Source organism: Hirundo rustica, chromosome 2, assembly GCF_015227805.2.
Source record: "Hirundo rustica isolate bHirRus1 chromosome 2, bHirRus1.pri.v3, whole genome shotgun sequence".
Taxonomy (NCBI): Eukaryota; Metazoa; Chordata; class Aves; order Passeriformes; family Hirundinidae; genus Hirundo; species Hirundo rustica.
This window is the reverse complement of record NC_053451.1, coordinates 107,883,177-107,904,075: the sequence shown is the minus strand read 5'-3', so window position 1 is coordinate 107,904,075 and position 20,899 is coordinate 107,883,177. Positions and strand designations below refer to the sequence as shown.

At 37.9% G+C, this 20,899-nt stretch overlaps 1 protein-coding gene across 1 annotated transcript in view; it reads right to left on the bottom strand.

The window, feature by feature from the left end:
- The window catches only part of IL1RAPL1 (interleukin 1 receptor accessory protein like 1), a 385,087-nt gene that overhangs the window by 23,575 nt on the left and 340,613 nt on the right, over nt 1–20,899 (bottom strand). The window contains exons 7-8 of the mRNA XM_058419303.1: nt 2,412–2,544; nt 259–404 (exon numbers count right to left, since the gene is read on the bottom strand). Of these exons, the coding sequence (XP_058275286.1) occupies nt 259–404; nt 2,412–2,544 (279 nt within the window). The remainder of the gene's footprint in view (nt 1–258; nt 405–2,411; nt 2,545–20,899) is intronic.

Genomic DNA, 20,899 nt, shown 5'->3' with positions numbered 1-20,899 from the left:
AATTTTAAAGTTAATGAATTATTAAATGCATCTTTTATAGAGATCTAATTTAAAGGAGTTACTGTATTTTTTTCCAGTGACACCCAAAATTAACAACACCCTTTCTCTTTTATTTTGCAAGTCGTACAAATTCCTGGGGAGAAAATCATCGAGTATTAATTCTTAGGAAGCTAAAATTCATGCTTGCATCAGAGGGAATCTCTACGAAGTGAGCACCCCTTCATTTTACCCTCCCATGGAGAAAAGCAGTATATTTACCCCTTTTGTGCAGAAGAATACTGGCATGCCGGCGTCCATTCCCATTCTCTACGTAGCAGGAATAATTTCCTAGGTCTGCCTCTTCGACTGAGTCAAGAATCAATGAGATGGAAACCTCCTGCTCCCCAAGATGTTCCTTGAGAACCCTGAGAAAAAAAACAACCGTCACTGCTGTTCTGCTCCTACCACAGTGAAGCTTTAGATAATCATGACATAATAGTGCTGCTTACAACTCACAACTCTCTGGCTTCAAATTTGGTTATGGTTTGATGCAATCTTAATTTAATTATATCATGCCCTTTTCTTCCTCACTTCTAATGAGGAGGTTTGGCTTTGTAAATGTTAATGAGAGCTGCAGTTCATTGTCTTTTTAAAGCAGAATGATATGCACGTGGATAATATATCATAGCACACTTTGATGGAGACTGATCCAGGAAGTCCTGGAATGGTAGAAGAGAGAAAACTGAAAGCAGTTATTCTGGGGGTTTAGAGTTACACCAGGAGTCTGGGCCAAACACAACATTTGTCCTTTTTCTGAGGCTCTTCAACATCCCACTCAGAAACCATGTGTTCATGCCATGGTCTGAGAGATAATTTCTAGAATGCATTATAAAATTTGATAATGTTTTATCAAACAGTAGGAAGAACTGATATACCAGGTGACACTAGTTCATACAGATTATAAGTAAAAGGCTTCCTGTGTAAGACTCAACCTGTCTTCCCATTACTTTCTTTCCCTCTTAACAAGACCATCAGTGGTTTCAGGAACTCAGGAAAGCAAATGACAAATTATTCCAGGCCTGATGAATGAAGTGGAAATGAGTTTTTCTACTCATCCCTCCACAAAACAAGAAAGTTGTAGTTGGTTTCTTGTCCCCTCCCCCCCCCCCTTTTTTTTTTTTTTTTTTTTTTTTAATCAGTTATCAGATAGTCAAGTCACTGACTGAAGGACTTGGGAAAGTTTTAAACACAAAATAGAGCTGATATTATTGTCACGTGTCATTTAGGGTGTTGGTCTTTTATAGAATAAACTTGAAGGACACTGGAGTGAAATGCACTTCCTTTTTTGCCTGTGTCTGGGGATGATGACCTTGAAAGTCTGCAGTCTTCTTGATTTTCTTAATTGTGGTTGTATTGTGCATTTCTTTTTCTTGGGTTTTATTCCTCTATGTCTCATTTTCATTACAATTATTATTAATAATATATGTTTATTAATATAATTAGTATTATTGCTATTATTATAATCTCTTACTTTGTCTCAATTATTTAACTGTTATCTCAACCTACAAGTTTTATTCTGGTACTTCTCCCCACTGGAGGGGGATAATAGGGTGGCTGTCTGGAACTTACTTGCTGGCTGAGGTTAAACCATGGCATGCAGGCTAAGAATTGCCTGAATTTCTGAGTTTTAATTTCTGCCATACATAGAAAAAGTGATATTCACACATATAGAGTTATAAATGAAAAAGGAATCTCTTCAGATCCAAGCAGATACCTCCTATTGGATAGGATTTACCATGCTATGTCAAGCATGTAATTCTCAATGTGAATCCATTTTCGTCCTTAATTTCTAAATGAGGCAGCAGTTTTAGGAGCAGTAGAAGTACACGGCATGAATTTCCAGATCCTCTCCAAAACAAGTGTTTCAGCAGATATAAGCAGCCCACATAACAGGATGCTTGGCTCTCATGAGCTAGATAACATCCCAGGAAATCAGGGTTTTTTTCATGAAAAAATCAAAACATTCCAACAGGGAAGTCAAACGTCACCATTTATTTAAGGCTTCATGTTTGAAAATATTTTTTGAGCTGATTTTCTCAAGATACTTATTTTTCTTTTTTTCATCTTACTAAGTGTCCTCATGGCTGGTTTTGTAGATTGCCACATTTTGAAAGAGTCACTAGGTAAATTCCAGCTGGTCAACACTACAGATCTCTTTGGGTAGCTACTCTACTTTTGCAAGTCACTAATATCAGATTTGGCTGAGGAGGGCATTTTTCTGTTCTCTGCTGATGCAGTCAAAAAGGAAAAGGATGGATGTTGCAAAAACAAAGATCAGACCCAACATGCTCCTTAGTTACTCTGTGATAAAAAATATAACATTAACTATCGAAAAACTGTAGAGAAAAAAAGAAAAAACCTTTTTCTTTTACCTAACGTCACTTTCCCAGACTCGACTATCATCCAAATCTTCAATAAACTTCTCTCCTTTCATCCAGTAGATTAAAGGACTGACGTCTCCACTGTATCCAAAGAAAGCTCTGCAGGTTAGATTAGCAGAACTGCCTGTTGCAAAGAATGTGAGAAAATACGTTTATTTTAAAATTTAAAATTTAAAATCAGTTGCTTTTTAAAAACCAAAATATTTAGAGAGCTCCTCAAATTCCAGCTGCTGTTGAAAATTTCCAAGAATATCTGCTTGTCTTGACACTTTATTTTCTGAAAATAAATAAAATAAAAATGAAAATAAATTATATGCAAAAACAGGATTATTTTTTAAATAGGTGTTCTGTTTAGTAAGGGTATCAGAGACTATGTCTTTTCAAAAGAATCTAACTTAACAAAATACTTCTATGTTTTCTCTGAAAAAGATAAAGGTTGGGTAAAATAGACATGCAATTACATCTGTGTTAGTTCAGCCTTGCAATGGTTTCTGCTAGGAGGCAGGTTTATTCCTGTAGAGTTCCATTCCCAAGAGATACCTGGTAGAAAGACGTGCGCTCATTGTTAAACTTCTTTAGCAAAAAAGTTTTAAGAATTGACACTTGAAAAAAAAAAACAAAAAAACCCCAACACATGAGAACTTATTCTGAACATTATAAGCCACTAGAATAGGAAGAACCATTAGCAGAATATGCAGCAGGGAAGCAGATATTTAATATATATGTACAGCATTACTTATTTAATCATTATAATGAGGATTAGAAAAACTGAAATGCCTTCGCTTTGTTTATTTTCACTGCGGAATCTCACATTGTGTTTGTACCACTTGGCTTTGGGCTTTATCTCGAGCACACACCAGGATTGAAATGGCAACTTGCACGCTTTTTGTGTGTTGGTAAGACTGGATAAAACAAGGGGGCAGACAGAGCTGAAGATCTCCCATTCCCTGCTGTAAAGTGTCAACATGCACCAACTCTTCTAAACTGCCATGAGCATTCCTTTAGGGGATAATTACACAATAACCTAAGGAAACACTGGGATTTAAGAAGCGGTGTTTCCCCCCCGGAGGAGAGTATTTCCATGGAGTTTATATTCTTGCTGAGACCAAATTCATATTTTATTGACACTTGCAGTTTTTGATTTTTGGACTTAAAATATGACTGACCACAGGTCCCAGACAAAAAAAAAAAAAAAAAAGAAATAAGAATTGTTAACACTACTTCATCTGTACCAAGATGCCATAAGTCCATCTGGGTTCAAATAATTTCCTCAAAAAAATACTGTTTTGGGTGAGCACCTGGTCCTTCTAGAACGTACAACATTGATATTTGAATATCATATTTATTTTTAGCATGAAAACAAATGCAGATTTCCATGTAACAAGAAGACAAGTAATTATTAAATTAATGTCTTATAAATGACTCCTGTCTGGTCTGAACTCTCACATCCATGCCATGAAAGGTACAGGATCAAATGTTAGTTTGTTCAAATGAAAAGTGTTCCAAATGTGCAACATCAAGGCAAATACCATCTCTGCTACTTTCACAATCTGTTTTGGAGCTATAGGAACTCATTTTCTCTTAATCATTTCCAGAAGATTTGGTTGATCCCATACCTTTTGTAAGCAATGCCTGCTAAGGAGACAGGAGTATTCCAGTACTTGAAACTAGGATGGAGAGAAGGGTCTCATTCATAATCAAAAAGTATGAATGGGAATCTATGAATAATGAGAAATTTTAATAATCTCACATATTCAAGAGCAAAGTTGCCAAATGTAAGATGAGTATCTACAGTGGGAGGGCAAAAACTCTCTAAAGACAAGCATAGCTGCTGCTTTCACACCCCAGGGAGAAATGGTCAGGACACCTCTCTGGAAACTCAATTTCTCAATCTTTTCACAGCTCAAGAAGTGCAATTTGGAATCACTGAGGGAAAGATTTTTGCAGTCTTGAAGGCATTTGCAGGGAATGAGATGAGCATGGGGACACCACTTAATGTGGGTCAAGTGCATGAAAACCTGTAATGGAACATGATGAATGTCTCGGTTCCTTGCCATGCTGTCCTCAGATGACTTTATGATGCTTGTATCCCCAGTTGTCTGTTCTGTTCATGCTGGATGTTAAGTTCTATACCTTTAAGACTGGTTCCAAAGAGTGAAGAGGGAAGAAGCAGCAGGGTGCAGTTTGTTTGCAGAAACTGCCCTTGCTGCCCTGCATTCTCTCTCATGGGCTGTGTTGTCTGCAGCACAGACAGCAGGAGAGAGCTCTCCTCTGCTTTTAGTTAGTTTTAACTAGCTGAGGCAGAGAAGTTCCCTGGACTGCAGCTTTTCTTTTTCTTGGAACTGTTCAAACCTGCTCTGAACTGAAAACCCAAAAAAACCACTGGGAGCCCACACCTGTGGCCCACCAAGGCCTGGGATGTGGCATTTTCCAGTGCAGGATGGGCTGATCAGAAACTGGGCAAGCCAAGCTACATCCTGCTACAAGGACTTTCTGAATTTGCCATCTCTTCAGAACAATGAGAGGTTTTATTGTTTAATACTATTTTTTTCCTTTTTAATGCTTGTAAATACTTTGCTTGTTAAATAAACATTTTTTCCACTTTTCTCCAAGGAAATATTTTCCTGAACCCATTGAGGGGAGGAGCCACTTGAATTTTGCTTTCTAGAGGGACTCCAATCAGAGGTTTCCTCCCAAATTTGCCCTCACAGGACACATGCAAACCCACGTTCACATAGCAGTTATATACCAAGTGGAGAGTGGGGGTGGGTGGGGTTGTTTGGTTTTGGTTTGGGGGGGTTTGCTTTTGTTTTGGTTTTGTATCATAATTATGAAACTTGAACTTGTGAAAATGAAAATATAAAACCTTAAAGCATTATGAATGTCTTGGCCACAGTGGAATCTATGCACTCTAGAAATGGGAGAAGATACCTGCACATTTAAGGCTTCTGTGATAATTGGGCAACCCCTATGGCATTATCTACCAGACTTAGAGAGAAGAGTGCTACCTAATGCATCATTGCCACTCCTTGGGCTTTCTCCAGAGCTTTCCTACCAAGCCAAGGCTCAGTTGAAACTTTATAGCTTTTAAGAGCTGGCAAGATCACAGCTAGAGACTGTAACTTCTGGCCAATTTATCCATGATTCACAGAGATTAGACACCACAGGTGCTGAACCATCAAAGCTCTCCAGGTTTCTGCAGCTAACAGGTACCTGTGAGAGATGATTTTTGCTCTGAGTGGGCTTCTGAGCCTTCTAGAGATGAATATTATGAGCAGAGATTTGTTTTTTAAAAATAAACCTCTTATATGGGCAAAAATTGTAAAAAAAAAAAAAAAAAAAGAAAAGAAAAAAAAGAGAGTTTTTTAAGATTAAGGTTGTTTTCCTTATTAAATCCTTAAAGAAGTTTTCCCCCTAAATAAAACATGCAAACATATCCTTAGGCATAGGACCTGAAGTTTCTATTCAACATGAAATAGTTGCAACTGAGAAATAAATTAGGGAGAATGTAATGCCACTTAGTAGTACTGTGTTGATTGGAGTTACTCAGGGAAGGCCATTAGCATGCTGGGGCTTCAGCTATAAATTACCTGTACTGTCTATCTTGGCCAATCTTCCCAATAAGCCAGTGGGATGTTCATTAGCTGGCCATCAAAGAAGATTCAGTGACCAACTAATGACCATCTGTGGCCATTAATAAGGGGGTCTGTTACTCCAGGACTCCCAGCTCCTTGCAGAGGGCACAGAGCTCCCTCGGTGAAGCAAAGAGGCTTCCAGCTGCAGGCACACGTAAGTAAAGGCTGACTGCAGGGCAATGCTGTGAATGGACAGAGTATTGTGGGAGCACACCTTGAGCTCTACTCCAGAGCTGCCGTCATGAGAGTGAGTGAGTGAGTGAGTGAGTGAGTGAGTGAGTGAGTGAGTGAGGGCTGCAAGAGGGGCTGGGTCTGTAGGAGGGGCTGCATTTTTCCCTGGAAGTTCACCTTTGAAGTGAGCAGGCTGACAATCTCTGTTTTGGCACCAAGCAGCTGTTCTGCATGGACAGTCTGTTTCTAAAAGTCTACAGATTTGTAGAAAACACGAAACATATAATAAATATAAGAGCTCCTTTGCTTCATCTTTAAGGTAAGGTATGAACAACCTGTCAATCAATTAATAGAAACCCCTCACAGTCAGCCTTAGGCAACTGTTTCTCTCCATGTGTTTTCTGCACCAGGAAAAACTAGAGAGGAGATCTGAATGTCATGAAAGTTTCATTAAAGGATATATAATGCTTTCTATACCATCAGTTTAATTTTTTCTGTAAATGCTGATTTACTACAGCTTTATAGTTTGTTTTTGAAGGATTTAATTTCACGTGTTAAATTTACTAAATGTTTTCAATTTAATTACTAGGGAGATATATCTATTTCTGTCCCCTTTGCTGTAATATGTAAATTCAAGTTGCATTCTGGGTAAAACTGCTTTGTTTTTGTTTGTGTTTATTTGCTGTTTTTGTTTGTTTTCTTGGACCCTGGAAAAATCCAAAGGTATCAGAATTATTAAGTGAAACTTAGAGTGTTGCTATTTTTATTGGCGTCCCCTCAAAACAACAAACAAAAATCAAAACAACTTAAAGTAAAGATTAAGAGAAAAATAACACTTTTGACTTCTCAGTATAATTATAAATGTTTGAACTGTGAAATAGTGCAACAAAGACATGCAAGAGAACACACTAGCAGTAAATTCTACTGCATTTTTCACCATCACTTTTTTTTTCTGATTAATATGCTCTTACAGTATTGAGTGTATTTTTGCAAAAATTGCAGTCTATAGCACTACATGTTCCTGCTGCTCACTGTGATAAAATCACACTGTCAGCTCAAGCCAAGTGGGTTCAAATTTAATTAATCAAAAGCTCTTTGCCATCCAAACTGAGACCCGTTTTTGTTGCGCAGTACACTTCCAAGTACAGCAGAATGCAGGAAGGGACCACAAAAAGGTGTGTTTTCTTGAAACCAGCAAATATCTCGAGCAGAACAACACAAACTTTGCGTTCATTTTCACGAATTGCCAACATTTGGGGCGCTACGCAAACTACAGCCACGGGAGCCTAGGCCCAGCAGAGGGCACTGTCTTACCTCCAAACATTATCAAAAAAATAAAATAAAAGGAAATTCCCAGTGAATAGCTTCTCATTAAAAACATCAACCTGCTAAGAACGTGCGACTTGTCATTAGAAAACAGTGAGTGGTTTGTGATTGCAGAAATGCCGTCCTGTATGGTCAGCTGAGATTCCACCTGCGCTGTTTCTTGTACAAGTTACCGTACAGCACAGAAGCACCTTCCTCGCCTTTGATTTGACAGATTCTTCAGCGACAGGCAGCCATTTCTTGTTGGCAGCAATCATAATAATCAGAAATGCTCTGAAGCCCCTTTTCAGAAAAATTCTCAAAGGCATATTATGGAAATGTTTGAGAGCCGTGCTCGACATCTAGCAATACTGAAGGCCGAAAGACTGAAAATGTTAACTGCACTGAAATGTGGGACTTTATTTAACCTTGCAGCGTGAGCCATTTATACAACCTATGTACAGGAAAGACCTAGGCCATACCTACACACAAGTATGCCATTTATTTGTAATGTTAATGTCTCAAAATGAAATGATAAGAGGTCAAGACAGATGCAATTAAAATCTCCCACACAGGAATTAAATACTATTCTTTCCATTCATATTTGAGAAAAAATACTGCCCAAACATCAGTCTTTCAAGTGGAGGGCTGTGAAGGCTGGTAACTCCCTAGGTGTGCAGATCAGCATTGACAGAAACAAGTCAATGACCCACTTGTTTTGCCAGTGTAAGGGCGGTGGGCAGGTAAATAGAAGCTGCTTTCGTTTTCAGAGAAGTCTTGTGTCCTAAAACAATTCCACAGTATTTGAAATCCTTCATGCAAATGTGATTAAGGAGGAAGGGAAAAAAAAAAAAAAGGTACCACATAATTTCCAGCTGTGTGGCTTGATCCTATGATCATCTACCCTTGGTGTCTAAGGACCCTCTTAGAAGAGGGTGAACTGCAGAGATTCCTCTGGATTCCTTCCTTGCATGCACCACCCACTGCTATCTGCCCTCCAGTTTCCGTACATATTATTGCATCCTGATATCTTGCACTCCCTTAACATAATGCAAATGTCCTGCTGCACATTTCATATAGCAAGTCAGGAAAAAATAAACAAACAAAAAAAAAAAAAAAAAAAAAAAAAAAAAACCAAAACAAAACCAAGAAAACCCAAATAATATTTTCTGAAATATTTTCTGAAATATAACCTGGGAGTTACAAAATTCTAATTTCATCACTGAGTAATTGTTCTTTCAAGTTTTTGGCGAAAAGGTCTTGCATCCATACAATTGTGAAGATCTAATATGCAAATGCCCTGTATTTTGTATATTGAAGATGTAAGTTTGAGAGGGTTGGACATAATCATTCCACTAAGTGTTATCATGCAAGCATCATACAAAGTGCTGAATGTGATTACACAGCTATATTTCTTCATTAATCTGCCTGTCCATATTTTGCTCCGCTGCAGAGTGGAATTTTGATTGCATTGGAATCTAAATCACATTTTGAATATGTCCTTCAGGCCACAATGGTGTAAACTTAGAGTAAACACTACCATTCCTCCGCAGTAAAAAAAAAAACTCAGCAGGAAGTTCTCAACAAGATCAGAGAGAGACTGTAGTTTTTGAGCTTTTACAGAATTTGTAAATATCACTGTTGAGGGGAGAGGTTAAACAAATCTCTTCCTTCAATTTCTGATTTTGTTTTTTTACTGGAGAGAAAAAAAATCAAAAGCCTAATTCTCATTCATTAGATTTTTTTTTTTTTTTTTTAATTCATTCACTAAGCAGATAGTCCTTGTTCACCACGGAGCTGAACTCCATGAACCTGTCCAGGGTTACCCATTACCATATGAAAATCCCTTTCCTTCCAGGGCTTCCATCTGGTGGATTACATTTCCACAGCAGGACCCCTAAAGGAGGTGTCTGTATGTTCCTGCTGACATGTTCCTGCAGTCAATCCTAAGATACTGGAGTCTGCAACACTTTATAAGGCGCTGAACTCAAATATATATAGTGAGATCTAAGATTAACCTATGAGTATAATAATTTTGTAGTGACTGGTCTTTTTCATAGCTTGTGAGGATAAGAAACCCAAATCCTTTCTGCTTTGAAAGGGCTCTTTCGCAGCAGGACTGTCAGAGAGAGTCAATGAAGATAGCAACCACCAGAGCAGACTGCAGAAAAAAAAGTGATGTATGGGACTTGGGACTCAAAATGTCCAGAACATCTCTCAGGTGTGCAGATTGTCAAACCTGTCCTCATTTCACAAGAGGTAACAAAACCACTGAACCAATAATCTTGATTTTCCTAACAACAGGCCTCTTCTCTTGATAGATGGTAATGTCAGGCTGATAAATTAGCTGTTCAGAAAGTATTTTTCATTCCTTCCTCTTCAGAAGTAGAGGCTGGAGTGGGATACAACTGTCACATGCATAAAGCAAGTATTGCTAAAGAAAAGAAAAGCCACTGCAATTGTTTTACAGACTTGACTTAACTTTTTTGACTTAACTCATATTTTCTGGGGATTTTTTTAGCAAATGTATTTGTAAACACTATTTTTACTGTGTCTTCTCTGTGAGATCAAAGAATAATTTGTTTTTTAAAGGCTTTGCTGTTTTTAAATATGTCACAAGAAAATATCCTAGGTAACAAAATATCTCTATCTGAAAAAAAAAAAAGAGAAAAAGGTGTCTCTAAATGTCAAACTTCACACGTCTGTTACCTCTCACAGACTTGTGTCTTGGGATCTTTAAATCTATTCATACCATGCACAGCTTAATATTGTTATGTATTTTGTTTCTGGGTTCTCTTTAAACCACACTGCCTTTGATTATGGTGATTTTTTTTTTTTTTCTTTTAATGATATTACATGGTAAAAAAACCCCAACCTTATCTGACAGCCCAAAGTTCCCATTGCACAAAGGAGTCCCAAAGGGCTCCCATAAGGGACCCTATGGACTCTTCCTGTGCCTGAAAGGGTCCCCAAGTCCCACACCCAGGGCTGCCACTGCCCCTCAGCAGTCGCTGACCCCCAGAAATGCCTTGTGTCTTTAGCTTTGTGAAGTACTGCTCTGAGTCATGTTTTGGAAAATAGAGGTTTCCCGTTTGAGACCTTCACATTTTGGAGAGTTTATATTAGGGAAAGGAAAAAAAGAAAAAAAAAAAAAAAGAAAAAAAAAATTTCAATGTATGACCACTCTGGTAAAGAATATTTACTAGTGAGAAATGCAATAGGACCTATAAGCTCCTGGAGGTCTGTAGGTGACTCTGGGCCTCAAGAAACTTCAAAGTTAGAATAATTTCTCTAGTAGTTAGGAAAGACAGTTTCAAGTCATTACAGTTCTCAATACGTATTTCTCCATCCCAAACAGAATCCAGAGATAAAGCAGCAGCAGGCTCAGAGCGGGACTTCAGTGGCTCTCTGTCAGAACACAGCTGTTGCTGGACTAGTTTTGTTGAGGAACAACTTGAATAACACACAATAGCACAGCTCCCTTTCCATTTTATTTTGCTTGTGAAAAGTGTAGATATAATTGCCTTTTTTTTTTTCTTTTTTCTTTTTAAACCTGAAAAGTGTTGTTCCAGCAGATAAAAGAATTCAAATGACTTGCTGTGGAGGTTTTTTTATAAATCCTGTTTTCCTCTTCTTTCTGAACAGGCTATAGTGAGTTTGCTTTGGTCTCTTGTGGGTGCTAGCCCATGTCAAAAATCTCTGCTCATCAATCATCACAACTAGTACCTTCTCCCAGCCTCCCTCTCAGGTGCACTGCACAGTATGTTCTGTAGAAAGAATAGCAGATGATGTACTGGATTTTAGATAATGATAAATAACATATTCTCCCAAACTTTGCAAACAACTTAGTATGTCAGATCACACTTTAATGTAAATATAAACAATCATAAGGAACAGCCTTATCAATTCAGGCTAAAAACAAATTCAACTTCTTGTGGCTCTTTCAGCTCCTAACTGTTCATACAGTTGATATCTTTGGACATAAAATTTAACAAACAGCGTTAGACAATGTGTTTTACTGGAATGTCTTATAATAACTTCTCTTTAACTGCTTTGGAGAAGGACTGCAGTGTTTGCATCATCATTAGGCAATTTGAGTGCGCACATCAAATTCTCATCTTTGGAGTCACACATATCTACTAAATAATAAATTGTGGGTTTATTTTTCTATTGGTCAGCCTGACTATTCTTTTCTTCTGTTTCCATCTTCTTCATAAACAAGTCTACCATGGCCTGAGTAGGCTGCAGGGAATTATTTAGGTAAGGAGGTATTCTGAAAAATGTTGTAGAGATGGACTGCATACGGAAGATTTGAAAAAAAAAAATAAAATTAGAGTCTTTGAAAGTAGTATGCACCAATGTCACCTTCATCTGGGTTTGTATTAAGAAAACTGAGACTTCAACTTGCAAACAACAAATAAACACTCTCTCTTCCTCTGGTGATCTTTCTCTTCAGCACACACTGCAAACATCATCAGTTCTAAGATTTTCATGAATTAATCTGTTCTGTCAGATAAGATCTTATGATGGAAAATGTCATTTGGAAAAGGCCCAGACTAGTTTGGCAAACATTTGAATGGAGAAAACTATTGGTCCCACGAAGCAATGTGGCAAAACAGGATAAATACAACTGAAGCCACATCTATTATGCAAATCAAAATACTTCAATTTGGTTCTAAAATATGTGACACCACTAGTCTGTTCCAACTTTCATCAGGAAAGTCATTAAGAACTACTGAAAAGTGGAGCCCTGATGAAATGAACCTACTGATTACTAAGAAAACAGACAAATAAAACCAGCACCAACTAACAGTTTACTGTAGTAAAGCCTCTGATGGTAGAAAGGGATTTTATGTTTATTCATGGCTCATTCATTTCTACTTGAACAAAAGAATGAAAAATAGTGAGATATATATTCACATAGTTTAAATCTGCTTCTGCTTTAAATCAAGAAGGTGCAATGCAATGCAATGGACAGAGGAAACAATAATTCTTAGCATAACTTTTGCAAACAAAGAAACAATATGCTTTTTAATTAAATATCATATGGACTAGTACCTCTATTTAATTTTAAAATCCTAGCACATCAAATGTTTCTATTGTATAAAAATGGAAATGCATGCTGTTCCTAAGAGCACTAGGCTTTCTGCTCTTGCACAGTAGTCATTACATTATGTAGTCTTTCTATTTCTCTTATATGCATTAAGAAATTAACCTTTAGTTAATAAGTGCTTCCTTAGGAAAACAAAATCCATTAGGACAAACCCCTCTGGTTCACAAAGATGCAAATGGAGAAGCTCATTTGCTTCTCAGTGACAAATGTGTTATACTCTTGGACCACACATGTGCTGGAATAATCCACTGCTATTGATTGGCTTCCTTTCCACATGAAAGGCAAGCAGGCATTTTTAAGATTATACCTCAATAAATTGCAGATTGATAGACAATGCTTGGTGAAGGCAGCTGCACAAATACCACCAATGGAATAAAAACCATCCAACTAACACTGCATATGTGCTACCTGACTTTAAAGGAAAGAAGTATATAAATGGGAGCAAGCATGAATTCTTGAGGCTCTACCCTGCTTTCTGACCTGAGGAGCAGAGGACCTAAGTTACAAGAAGAATTCCCACAAGGAAAAACACGTGTCTGGCCAAAGGCAGGATTCCTGCTGCACATCCCTGGGCCACGCAGCTCCACCATCCAGGTCCTTGCTCTGTATGAGAGCTCCTCTCCTATGGCAGAGCCTGCCCACTGCTCCCAACCCCTTATCTCACCCTGGTTTTGGCATGGGTGAAGACCAGTGAACCTCATTCCCCTCTGCAAAGAGTATCTCTCCCTGTATCTCACAGGCCAGAGGGGGAGAGTTTCTTGTACTCAAGAGTTGGCTTCACATTGGCTGTTGCCCTTTAGTGGGAAAATGACCTGGCCAGACTGGAGGTGCTGTAGGAAGAAGCAGAACCTCATGTCCCCGTCTGTCTTTGAAGTATGTGCAGTCCAGGGCATCATAAAATGTGATTCTCCCAAAACAACTTCCTTCTCAAGAACAATTAGTCATCAAATTACTCTGGTTTCTTGCATATTTTTGTAAAGAGGAGATGCTCTTCAATACTGCCTGAACAGCAGCAAGGCTGAAATGATTTATCTTCTAGCAGCAGCCATGCACGCCTTGTTTCTTTAGTCCATCCTTCTTTAGTTGTAATTTCCATGGTTGCACAGCACAGGGTCCTGCTGGCAAAACTTCTGAGAGACTTAGGGCTCCTGTGTCTGAAGCCAAATGCTTCAGGTCAGCAAGGAGGAAATTAATCCTCTTTACTTATATAATTGTGAATTTCTTGAACAATCTACACAATCCACCCTCCTTGTGCCGTATGTCCACCCATGCTTTAATTTCTCCTTGTTATACTTTTTGTGGGGGTTGGTTTTTTTTGTTTTCCTTTTTTTTTTTTTTTAATTTGTTTGGTTTTGGTTTTGTGTGGTTTTTTTGTTTTTTATTTGCTTTTGTTGTTAATGTTCGGGTGGGTGGTTTGTTTTTTTTTTTTGTTTGTTTTTGTTTTTGTTTTTGTTTTTGTTTTTGTTTTTGTTTTTTGTTTTTCCTAAATGTTCTGAGAGGCATTGGAACTTTGGCATTTCTAAAAAGTAAAAGAAAATGAAGGAAAACTTCACCTTGTTGCGCTCAAGCCCTGGGAATATGGAACACTGTCTACAAGGCTGTGCTTTTAAGAGTTTCTGGAGATCTCAAAGCAAAGACTAAAAGCAGGGTTTGAGTGACAATAGAAATATAATGTACGACAGCTGCTGGTTACAGGAACAGAGACAAATATTCATTATGCAATATTTATGATACAAACTGCCCAAGGAGAGAGGTGGCAGGCTGGAATCTGCAACTGCAGAGGTGTGTGTGCCACCACTCCCCAGAGCTGAGGCTGCCAGTCACCCCAAGCTGCACGATGGCTTTAATGGGGACACCTGTCCACAGGGCACCAGAGTAACTTCACAAAACCCATTTGCACTTGTAGCTCAGAGCTAGAAATTTAATCCAAATCTGTGGAAGAAGAAGAAGAGGGAGTGTTAACCGTTGCACTACATAGCCAGCTCTAAAAACCCTTGCACTAACCAGCTCTAAAGAATATCATTGCAGCTACCAGCTTTGATTTTTATCGATGCAATTATTTGCAAATGCTGTTACAAACTTACTTACTGAACTTACGGACAGTGAGTAAGATATCAGTAAGCTTACTGATAGTAAAACATTGATGGATTTTTAGGAAGTGCTTAGTACAGTGTTTGCTTTCACTCCTTTGTAATCTAAACGGCATCCATCCCTTTAAAATTGTGTCATAAATGCATACGTGAAAATGAGCATTAGTTATAAAACAGTCCAAAATGGATGGCCTTAAGCATCCACATATCCAGCAAGTTTTCTGCATATGTATAGTGTACACTCTTGATAGAGTTTAAATTTGTACTTAAAGGAAGTCATATGGATTATCTTAGGTGAGAATAGTGAGGCGAAAAAAAAGCCCACTTTAAAACACTGTAATGGTACTTTAGGATCGCTGATCTACAAACACGAAAAGTGCAAAGAAAGCAGTCTTCCATACTGAATAAGGGCAAAGATCTACTACCCCAGCATCCTCTACCTGCATGATTTAATAGCATGAGAGGCAAATATTTAGGTATGAGTGTCACAGTCCCTGAAAACAACATTAATTTTAAGATAAAAATTTTGACAGATTTTAACTACAGCAATGGAAATAATAAAAAGCAAGGTCATATGTCTGTCCTTCCTGAGCAGTTTGCCTGTTCTAACAGGATGTGCATATAAAACAGGACCAGGAACAAGCTTCATTAGCACTTGGATACAAAAAGGAAAAAACAACAACAACAACAAGAGAATTGAAAAATAGGCCTTGTGATGCAAGTTGTGCTTTTTAAAGAAAATATGCATTTATATGAAACTTTAAAATATGTAAATTTATTGGTATAAGAAGAAGCTAAGTGATCTTATCCAATTGAGTGCTTTGCTTCCAACTTGTTATCATTTATTTTCTCCACCTCTCAGTATATTCAAAGATAGCTAAAACAAAAGTTTGGAGAGAGCTGTTTGGGATTTTTTTTTTTTTTTTTTTTTTTCTTAAATTCATTAGATTCTGGATAGCAAGTATGTTAAACTGTACTTTACATAAATTGTTGGCCTAAAACACTTTGTAGTGTGAGATGCTAAAGTTCAACTGCTAAATAATGAGCTCGTTTAAAAAGCATGAAAAAACAGAGGAAAATAATAAAAGACAGAGGGAAAAGAGGCAAAATTGCTCCTGTTCTAGGTGATCATTTAAAGATGAAATGAGGATTTTTTTTCATGACTGGCAGGCAGCACTTCCTTGGTGTCAAAGGCAGGTAATAGGATGACAAAGGCTGTTTGGTCCTGTATCTTTTCTATTTAATTTCAGCCGGTCTCTAAAATGAATACCTGTCCTGATGAGCGTGAGGAAAAAGCTAATAGGAACAGCCATAACTTTTCAATGTCCTGCTCATTTTTCCTCCTTATATGGCAATAAGAAATTCTTGTAAAAGTTATTTCCATGTGTGGGAGTAGTAGCTGGGAAGCAGAAAAAGTTTACTTTTGAGGTTAGGACCTGACCTCTTTGAGAGCATGTACATGGAAAGCTGGGTGATGGTAATAAAGCACCTCTCAGGGATGGGCTACTGGCACCTGCCCTGTGACAATGCAATAGCCCAAAACCAGGTTCCAGAAAAGGCTGAGCTGAAAGAGGAGGATATTGCTGTTGTTCCTCAAAACAAAAGCCCTCAACACTCCTGTTGTCCCTTTCCCACAGCCACCCGGTCTCATCCCATCCCCCCTTCCCATCCTAAAGGTTTCCTTCAGTCTCCAATACCTCCCTGCCTGGAAACAACTCCAGACCTTGATCCCTAGCACCCAGGACAGGCAAAAGGCAGCCTGAACCCTGCTAACATGTGAATTCACCTTACACCTCTGTCTTCACACATGAAGTTAGGAAGGCTGGAACCTGCCAGGTCTCTAACATAAGAGATCATTAAATTACTTTGAGGCCAGATCATGAAAAAATATAAAGTCAACAAAATAAAACACTGCAGAAGACATATGGGAGAACTGGCTGAGAGCAGCCACTTTCATTCATCCTTGAAAAAGATCTTCTGCTGTAAGTTTAGGAGTGGCATTACTAATAAGAACTAGCTAAGAGCAACAGTTTGCCATTCTTAATAAAATGAATCATTCCTAATATGATTACCACATGTTGCATATTAGAATGAATATGAAATTTAAGTTTGAAAAGAGCATTTTTTGAAAAGGCAGATGTAAAAGGTTGACATGACATTTTCTGCATAAATGAAGACTTGGAAGGAAAAAATCTCTGCTTTCTATATTAATTGTAGAGGTATTTCTATTAAAAAGCTATTAGTTACTCAAATGTCACTTTTATGAATAAAAACTTATCTTGGTGCCATAGGAGATATTGCAGATGAGCTCTTTTTTGTGTAAGGAACTGCAAACCCACAGATTTTCACCAAGAAAGAAAAAAAATGCAGAGCTACTAGCTCACCCTTTCACTAAGTGGGAACATGAAAAGCTCCAATAGATTATTTAAAATTACAAAGGTAAGTTGTTAAATAGGTTATACAGAAATAAAATCAACATTGATAGGATTTTTACAGTTTTATTTATCAACTGTTCATAAATGAATAATTCATAGACTGTATACACTGGGTTGAACAGAATTAATTTTCTGTGGCTTAGACAGTGGTATGAAAAGCAGAGATTTCCAGGAGACAGGATTTCTGATAAAAAAAGATTTGCCATTTTATTTTACTGATTTTTTTTTCCTGTCTGCTAGTTTATTTAATTTTAATAGATCAGCACCTTTGAGCGGTTAGACAGGATAGTCACAAAAGCAAGGCTGGCCTACTAAACAAGATTTTGGGATCTCTCCCAGAACTTGCAGAATCTGAACTCATGTGATGCAGGAAGAAGTTTGGCAACCCAGTCGGACTTTGACCATCTATTTTCCCAGAATTTAAAAATTCTTTCAAGGAGACTAAATTACTTGGGACTGGGGATCCAAAGGTTTTCCTTCTAGCAAGTTTCATATCAGTGATCTTGGAAAGTCTTATATGCCTTTCTGCCTGGAAATACAGTTCTTGAAAGTCCAGCTTGCGTTTCTCGAGGCTGTAGCTTGTAGACTGCCTCCCTGTTGACCGCCTCAAGACCCAGGATGCACCAAGACCACGCTGGCATGCTGGTCATGTTGGACAGGAAGGCATCTTCCAAGATGACAGTTGTAGCCCACGGGAAATTCAGACTTCCGGCTGTGCCGATCAGGTAGGAAACATCCCATATGGCTATCAGTATTCAAGACCAAGGCTTTATGGGCTTGGTGATCTTTACTGACTTACCATCAATCTAAGATGTTTGATTCACCAAAATGCCAACATTTAGGTGTAGTTCCAGCTCTAGTGCATGCGTTCTGTAGGACTTTGGGATACTTACTGTCACTTGCTGTTCCAATTTACCTGCCACCAGAGCTCAGAGAAATTTGTCCTCTAATCCTCTGTTTAGTTTAATTCAACTACAAGGGCAGCCAATGAGATTCCACAACAGAGACCCTCTAGGATCAGCTGAATGAATGGTAGGCCTGAGTATGTCCCACAGTAAAACAATATTCAGAAAATAATAGCTAAAATCCTGAAAGCAACACAGCTGTAAAATGCTGTATTGGATCATCTGCACTGCTTCTTTACCAGAGCTTATTTATTCTGGACCTCAATGGTGTTATAAGTGTAGCATGCATTGCTTACTGTAGGTCTATGAACACTGCTTCTTCTGTGCAAATTGGATTTAAATTGCAATGGAACCTCCTGGTGGAAGCCAGTAAATGTCACTGTGATAACAGGCACTGCTAGTTACATTTGTGATTGCTCATTTCTTTGTTCACTATTTCTTCATCTGTTCCTCAAAGAGGTCATTTGTTTCTGGCAGGCTACTTGAAGAAGTGTGAAGAAAAGAGAATATTTATTATTGCATTTATATAAAGGGTGTCAAGTTTAATTCAGTATAATCTGTAAGGCAATATTACTTTCAACTTATTAGGAAAAGAATAAATAAAATCAGAATTGCTAGGCATTGGAAATGTCTCTAAACAAATTGATAGTGAAACCTTAGTAAAGCCCTTTTTATCACTCTTGTCTAGGCTACACTTCTGCAATGAGGAAACTGCTTAACACTGTAAGCTCTGAGATGACTCATATGCTTCAAATTAAGCTTTTACATAACTGTTTATAGGCTGGGGGCATTGTATCTTAACCCTCCATGGGGGAAGAGAATAATCTCTCCCATGCTCATTACATATCAAAAATTTAATTATTTTTCTAGAAGTCTTCCTGCTTCTCTAGGAATAACTTTGCAGATTAAGTCATAACATCTCAGATATCTTTTTACTTACTTTTCTTTTCATTACTTAATTGCACTAAACATAGTGCTTTTGGGATGCTTTTGTACCAGAAAGGCAGAGGTAAACTGAAAAAAAGGCAAAGTAGTAAAAACGAAAATCAGGGAAAACATTTTGTAAGGTAATCCATTGTATTAGAGAAGGAAATATATGTGAAATAAAAATGGGTATTGGTCACTGCTCTGTCTGATATTGCATGTCTTAACCTACAATTTAGGTTACATATAAAATATGATAGAGAAATAGGTAAATGTTCTTACATGGATGTTCTTGAGCTGCTTAATGGCTCAGGTACTATTTGAATACATTTTTTAAAATGCAACCTGTAAAAATAATTACTCTTGCGAGTGGTATTATAATAGTGATAAATTTGGACCCTAACACTATAATGTGAGGGGGTTTTATTGGTTAGAGACAATATTTGCTAGAAGATGAAGGTATGAAGAACTGGAAACATTCATCTCAAGGTTAGGACAAACACTTGTCCTGTTCACATTTATTAAAATCATTCTGACTTCCATGCTATGAAACTGGTGCATCTCCCATATTTTATTAGTTCATAGAATCATAGAATATTTTGTATTGGAAAGGCTCTCCCAAAATCATCAAGTCCAACCTCCCCACAATGATGAAAGGGGTTCCAATTTTCTTTCCTGGTTTCACGGTTTTTTCTTATTTCTGCAATCCACTTGGAAAATTTGCACCCCCAAATTACATAAAAAATTATCGTTTTATATTTACAAAATGATTTGTTTCATATCTTCTGTGGATAGCATTTTTGTGTTCCCATACTGCCTTTGTATAGACCACCTAAGCTATCCTGCAGTGTTCTTAAGTAGTACAGCAACTTTTCTGATACAAATGGCTGGGTCTGTGTTTTCTGTTCAGTTGAACACAACTAATACATTCTTATGGTGACTAATATTGTGAGATACCAACTGCTGAAGAACTATCTGGGCTGCCAGCAGAACTCCCATTCTAGTCTGGGACTTCACCCACTGTCTTCACAGCACCCCAGCACTTTGCACAGTAATGCTCCATCTGTTTATGGCTGGCAAAATAACCCTCATCATTACCACTGCCCAGCTCAACAGCTGTAATGGTGTAATGAAATACAAAACCATTTAAGGCTCCTATTGCTGTGAGATAAATGCATGAGTTCAATCCACATAACTCCTTCTATGCAAAGGTGAATCACTTTGGAGTCTTTTATTATGAGTGAGCAGTAGGGAAATGGAATCTGGGTGTTTATGTGGACCAAGAACAAGAGGGTTTAGTCAATCACTCCTCCATGGGTCTCTGAATAATTTTCACTGCTCATAACTATTACTGATGTGCCTCTTGTATTTCTGGCTCACGTTACCAAGTAGCGTCCTGTGTAGTGCTGCCTGTCTTCGCCACCAAATGCTGTTGTGATGGCCACTGAAAAAAAAAGAGTGTGATGAACTGGGAAAAGAAATATGACGATAGCTCCTTTGAGAGCCAAGATGGATGATGAAGTCTTAGCTGGAAGAAGTGGCTAATTGTGAAGAAAGAGAAATAAAATCAGCTCACACCTTGCATGAGAGGATTTTATTTCTGGTGTTAGAGGATGAACACTTCCTAATTCGAAAGGTAGTCATGGAAACACGGCTGCAGCAAAGACCTTTCAGGCCACTGAGTCCACATCCTTTATGCAGGATATAGTTTTCATACTTCTAACATACCCAGTATGTTTTACTGGAGCCTAGCCAAATGATCAGAAAGAAAGTTGTATAATTTGGAAAGAAGCCAAGACAAATGCCTTTCAATTAAATATGATATAATTCATTTTAATTCACTATAAATTTCTCTAGAATTTATTCCCTTTATTGGTAGATTGAAATACACTCCCTTTGGG